Consider the following 6,623-nt stretch of genomic DNA (forward strand, 5'->3'; position numbering starts at 1 on the left):
GAGGGGAGAAGAGGATAGGAGGAGAGGAGGAGAGGAGGAGAGGAGGGGAGGAGGGAGAGGGAGAAGAGGAGAGGAGGAGAGGAGGAGAGGAGGAGAGGAGGGGAGGGGAGTGGAGAAGGGAGAAGAGGCACGAGGTGGAGAGGAGGAGTGGAGAGGAGGAGTGGAGAGGAGGAGTAAGGGGAGTGGGGTGGGGAGGAGTGGAGTGGGGAGAAATGGCACGAGGAGGAGAGGAGTGGAGAGGAGTGGAGAAGAGTGGGGAGGAGTGGAGTTGGGAGGAGTGGAGTGGAGTGGGGAGAAATGGCACGAGGAGGAGAGGAGGAGTGGAGAGGAGTAGAGAAGAGTGGGGAGGAGTGGAGTTGGGAGGAGTGGAGTGGAGTGGAGTGGAAAGGAGGAGAGGTCTGAATAGGGCTCTTGCTGTTATGTTTATACCAACCAAATCATATTAGCAACACCCAGCCCTGTATATCTATCGAGCTAGTTCACTGCTGCTATATGCACTCTCTGTATACACTTTCTCTCTCTGCTGGGTCTAGACTCCCTATGAGGTCCAGAGCCTGCTGGTTTTCTGTTCTACCTCATGATGAACAGCACCCACCGTAAAGCAGTCCCTGATTAGAAGGGAACAATGAAAAATGCAGTACAACTGGCTTCGAGGTCCAGAGTTGAGTTTAAGTCATTGTGGAGAAAGAAATCTGAAAGGACAGATAACATTGGAGTCCTACAGACTGACTAGAGACGACTGGAGTCCTACAGACTGACTAGAGACCACTGGAGTCCTACAGACTGACTAGAGACCACTGGAGTTCTACAGACTGACTAGAGACCACTGGAGTCCTACAGACTGACTAGAGTCCACTGGAGTCCTACAGACTGACTAGAGACCCCAGGTGTGTATGTCTGAGTATACGGGGCTTTTGGGCAGCTGTACACTTGTGGGGATCATGAGTGTGTCTATCCACTATGCACCTGTGTGTGTGTGCGCGTGCTTGTGTGTGCTTGTGTGTGTGTGTGTGTGTGTGTGTGTGTGTGTGTGTGTGTGTGTGTGTGTGTGTGTGTGTGTGTGTGTGTGTGTGTGTGTGTGCGTGTGTGTGTGTGTGTGTGTGTGTGTGTTTGCTCCTAGTCAAGAACCCTACTGTGGTTGCTGTTATCTGGCTGTCATGCATAAGGAGCCCAGAGTTGAAGTCTGATTTCATATAGAAACCATGCTGTTGAAAGGGGGTCAAAGATGGAAAAATTCAATTTGGCCTCAGCCTCTCCTTACAGTAACACTCTTTCACTCCCTCCCTGTTTCCCTCCCTCCCTCCCTGTCTCGTTGGCCTTTATGACACCAATCAGAAATGAAAACATGCCGTAACACATTCTGCCAGTGCCACAGATCTTCATGTGGACGCATACACACACACACACACACACACACACACACACACACACACACACACACACACACACACACACACACACACACACACACACACACACACACACACACACACACACACACGGGATGTGATTCTAAAGTCGATCATTTTACCAGTGTAAATATTAGTTAGTGTCAGGGCTGTTAACATTATAATGGCACTAGTTCAACTGTTTCAAATCCCTGTAAAGCACGCGCTATCCTCTTCAGCATTCCCACCCTGCCCAGTCTCAATAGCCCAGGCATGTATCTCCCTTTCAGACTGACCCATCCCTGGCCCCTGGTCCTCCATGGATAGATCTATGATGCTCTTGGACTCTATGGGTCACTGACAGACAACTCCTCTGCCTGCCCTCCCCTGCTCTCTCAACTCCTACTGCCTTTCTCCTCTCCATAACTCTCTCTCTCAACTCCTACTGCCTTTCTCCTCTCCATAACTCTCTCTCAACTCCTACTGCCTTTCTCCTCTCCATAACTCTCTCTCAACTCCTACTGCCTTTCTCCTCTCCATAACTCTCTCTCAACTCCTACTGCCTTTCTCCTCTCCATAACTCTCTCTCAACTCCTACTGCCTTTCTCCTCTCCATAACTCTCTCTCTCAGCTCATACTGCCTTTCTCCTCTCCATAACTCTCTCTCAGCTCATACTGCCTTTCTCCTCTCCATAACTCTCTCTCAGCTCCTACTGCCTTTCTCCTCTCCATAACTCTCTCTCAACTCCTACTGCCTTTCTCCTCTCCATAACTCTCTCTCTCAGCTCATACTGCCTTTCTCCTCTCCATAACTCTCTCTCAGCTCCTACTGCCTCTAACAGGAGTTAACTGAGGGATTCCAGGAATCAAACTCCTAATGAAGGTTCCAGATGTGTTTATTTAATGACATGTTTGATTTGATCATATTATTAACTTTTAAAATCAAATGTCTCCTACTACGTCAAAAGTAGACAACTCATAGTTCATAATAAAATAATATACAAATAGACAAATCTTCCCTACATTAATTCTGTACACACAATAACAGTCGATTTCTCGCCAAGCCTCAGGGTAGAGGGAAATATAGACAAGGTTTCAAATGTTCTAAATACAAATTTAGTTTCAAATGTGGAGTTGAATTTAACTACACTGTACCGGAGTAGATCTGTATCGAAAGTTACAACTGTTCAGCAGGTTTACTGTACCGGAGTAGATCTGTATCGAAAGTTACAACTGTTCAGCAGGTTTACTGTACCGGAGTAGATCTGTATTGAAAGTTACAACTGTTCAGCAGGTTTACTGTACCGGAGTAGATCTGTATTGAAAGTTACGACTGTTCAGCAGGTTTACTGTACCGGAGTAGATCTGTATTGAAAGTTACAACTGTTCAGCAGGTTTACGTAGAATATTTATTGAAACAAAGTAGCACATCGATCCAATTTAAAAAAGAAACAAACAAAATAACAGCTATAAGAAATATGTTTTGCAAATCTCAATGAATTGCGAAGAGAATAAATATACAGTTTGGATTGATAACATATAGGAACAATGTTCTAATGAAGATGATCACAGGGCTAGTGGGGAGGAGCTGAGGGATATTAACAAGTTTGTGGCAACAAGCAAAGGCTAGAACCGTCTGTGAAGTCTTGGACAGGGGTAACACAATGAGCAGGTGTTTAAGAACAAAGGGCAATTCCCTTTACAAAAACAATGCCACGGAACCAAATTAAATCTGTGACATATCCTTAAAAATGTGAAAACAAATGATAAGTAACCTGAAAATATTGTATGTAACAAAGTGTAGGATTTAAATGGATTTATTGAAATAGGAAAAACCCACAGCGCTATCTGGAAGCTTAAGAGATTTGGATAAAAGAAAATAAATACATAGAATTTAATAAGTGATTGGTTGGTTAGACCTACTATATACCATATAGAACATGTGGGATTTCACCATCATGACCACAACATTGCCCATATACTGTATATTTAAACCATGAAAGTAGCATGTTATATGTTAAGTGGATATGGGTTTTAATATGGAGAAAGTAGACTATAATATGGTATATTACAGACACTGTAGCTCAAAACAAACAAATCATACAGACGGGGTAAGGCCTCGGGGTCAAAGTGCATATGCTGAATGTGTTTGGGAGGACTAGCTGGGGCACCTGGGAAGATCTAGGCTTTGTGGGATACATTACAGGATGGAACTAACCCCAAACCAAATCACTCCCACTTTCCTAGGCCCTTGTTTGGTTTAGACAGAGGCAACATAAGGGACTAGGGTTTAGGATGGGGCCAATGACTTAACCATGTTCACTGGGGGTCTGATTTAGGTCTAACCACCCTGTAGTGACATAACTATGGAAGTAAACATTCCCCTCTTACCGGCAGCTAAGACTGTGGGCATTCAGCGTTCTCCATCAACCACAACATTTAACTCATCTAGTGTTATGAAACATGAGAGAAGCTCCCGTTTCACAGTCATGGTGACCCAATGGACTAGTCAAATATAAGCTATAGGACTGTGGTCCCCAATTACATTCAGCCGTGGACGATTTTTCCTTGAGCGGATGGTCGAGGGGGCAGACATAGTTATAAATAATTTGTACACTGCAAATTGACCGCAAGAATCCAAAAAAGATACAGTACTTGGCAAAAACAGAATAATTTCAAACCCTGATTACATTGGAATATAATCACATTTCTCTCTATTTATGCGTCGGAATACTTGGGAATAGATTTCCTAAATTAAAAATAACTTTGCGCTGATTTCCCAGTGATTTTTACAGTCTTAAATTCAACAATGAAAATTATAATTTGTCTTTTGTTTTGCTCAGAAAGGGGGGCAAATAAAATCACCTGTGGGGAACCACCTATTGGGGAACCTTGTTATAGGTCATATTGAAAGTTTAAAAAAAGAATGACTGCTGATCTCCAGGCCTGGGGATTAATTAAAAATGAGCTTTGGATGATCGGGCAAAAATAATGTCAGAAAATAAATATTTCACTGTATTTTCGGTTTCAGAAGGCATAACATGTTTTAGAACTACGACATGGAAAAGAAAGTATCAGTCTTCTGCAACGGTATAATTGTTTAACTCTATAAATATAATTTATATAGTTTTTTCTTTTTCTTTCTTCCTCTCTTCGCCTCCTTCGTTCCGCCTCTCTGGATACACACACGCATGCACACTTGCACGAACACACACTCTTCCCATCCTCCTCCTCCTCCTCCTCCTCCTCCTCCTCACTTGCAGACGAACTGGTCCACGGTTTTGGTGCAGCGCTTGCACTTGACATAGCAGCACCAGTGGAACTTGCAGTGGCATCGCTCCACAATCTGGGCCTTGTACTGGTCATAGCCCCGGCCACAGCACATCAGCTCACAGCCATCCATGCCCTCCGAGGTCTTATTGCACAGCCTGCCTACAGTACCCAGGGAGCCTGTGCTCTGGTTGGACAGACAGTAGTCTGGGCTGGACTCGATGTAGACCAGGTCATGGCTGGTGGGGGGGTTGAACTTGCTGTCCCGCTGTACCAGCTTGCCACGCAAGTTGAGCTTCATGGAGGCGGCGCTGTCGTACTTCTCCTTCAGGGTCTCGCCCACCTTGCGGAAGTCTGCCAGCTGCAACCAGCACGTTTTCAGACTGCAGGAGCCCGACACACCATGGCACTTACAGGAGACATGGGCCAGGTCTGACACAGTCTGAGAGGAGAGAAGGAGAGGTAGAGAGAGAGGGGGACAGGACAGACTGATTATTATCACCAACTAGAGAGAGAGGGGGACAGGACAGACTGATTATTATCACCAACTAGAGAGAGACTACACTGGACTAAGAGAAAGCAGAGAACAGATAAGTTTCATCTAAAAATGTCAAACTGGCAGTACTGTACACGTGCTTTACTGTATGTGTGAATCTATCATGCATCAGATCTTCACAGACGTTATGTCATTAGGGAGAAGTACATGATGCCCTCTATGGCCCACACTGTCGGCAGAACAGAACCCTGTCCGCTCATTTCTACCAGTCAGAAGAGATGTGAAAGAAACACGGTCTGGCGAGCTGATTCCTTTGAGGAATGAACTACAGGAAGAGCTCCACGAGCCGTCATGACACCATCTCACACAGATCAAAAGACAGGCTTCAGAGAAGAGGCAGAGCTGTTACACAGATGATCAAGTGATACGGTCCTACGCCCCATCGGATTGACCTGGATTATCTCTCTCTCCCCTCCGTCTTCCCTTCCCTCACTCCTGTCATTAGGAATCAACTTCAGGACAGCAGAAGTAGGTGGAGATGGACTTGTTTTCCTCCTTTGAGTGGTGTGTCATTAGAATAAGTATGCAGTACAGTGCTTCAGTTAGTCAGGGTGTGTGTGACATTAGAATAAGTATGCAGTACAGTGCTTCAGTTAGTCAGGGTGTGTGTGACATTAGAATAAGTATGCAGTACAGTGCTTCAGTTAGTCAGGGTGTGTGTGACATTAGAATAAGTATGCAGTACAGTGCTTCAGTTAGTCAGGGTGTGTGTGACATTAGAATAAGTATGCAGTACAGTGCTTCAGTTAGTCAGGGTGTGTGTGACATTAGAATAAGTATGCAGTACAGTGCTTCAGTTAGTCAGGGTGTATGTGACATTAGAATAAGTATGCAGTACAGTGCTTCAGTTAGTCAGGGTGTGTGTGACATTAGAATAAGTATGCAGTACAGTGCTTCAGTTAGTCAGGGTGTGTGTGACATTAGAATAAGTATGCAGTACAGTGCTTCAGTTAGTCAGGGTGTGTGTGACATTAGAATAAGTATGCAGTACAGTGCTTCAGTTAGTCAGGGTGTGTGTGACATTAGAATAAGTATGCAGTACAGTGCTTCAGTTAGTCAGGGTGTGTGTGACATTAGAATAAGTATGCAGTACAGTGCTTCAGTTAGTCAGGGTGTGTGTGACATTAGAATAAGTATGCAGTACAGTGCTTCAGTTAGTCAGGGTGTGTGTGACATTAGAATAAGTATGCAGTACAGTGCTTCAGTTAGTCAGGGTGTGTGTGACATTAGAATAAGTATGCAGTACAGTGCTTCAGTTAGTCAGGGTGTGTGTGACATTAGAATAAGTATGCAGTACAGTGCTTCAGTTAGTCAGGGTGTGTGTGACATTAGAATAAGTATGCAGTACAGTGCTTCAGTTAGTCAGGGTGTGTGTGACATTAGAATTAGTATGCAGTAGCAGTACAGTG

General features: G+C 44.6%; 1 protein-coding gene and 1 long non-coding RNA gene across 2 annotated transcripts in view; one reads left to right on the top strand and one right to left on the bottom strand.

Moving 5' to 3' along the window:
• Positions 1-2,597: 2,597 nt before the first annotated feature.
• LOC121840459 lies at positions 2,598-2,946 on the top strand. Its single transcript, XR_006079652.1, has 2 exons — positions 2,598-2,732; positions 2,783-2,946. It is a non-coding gene; the product is annotated as an uncharacterized LOC121840459 (long non-coding RNA).
• wnt5a (wingless-type MMTV integration site family, member 5a) overlaps positions 2,775-6,623 on the bottom strand; it is a 24,672-nt gene continuing 20,823 nt past the window's right edge. Inside the window, exon 5 of the mRNA XM_024405823.2 lies at positions 2,775-5,100. Coding sequence (XP_024261591.2) covers positions 4,642-5,100 — 459 coding nt within the window. The 3' untranslated portion in view covers positions 2,775-4,641. The remainder of the gene's footprint in view (positions 5,101-6,623) is intronic.

Source organism: Oncorhynchus tshawytscha, linkage group LG22 (genome assembly GCF_018296145.1).
Source record: "Oncorhynchus tshawytscha isolate Ot180627B linkage group LG22, Otsh_v2.0, whole genome shotgun sequence".
Taxonomy (NCBI): Eukaryota; Metazoa; Chordata; class Actinopteri; order Salmoniformes; family Salmonidae; genus Oncorhynchus; species Oncorhynchus tshawytscha.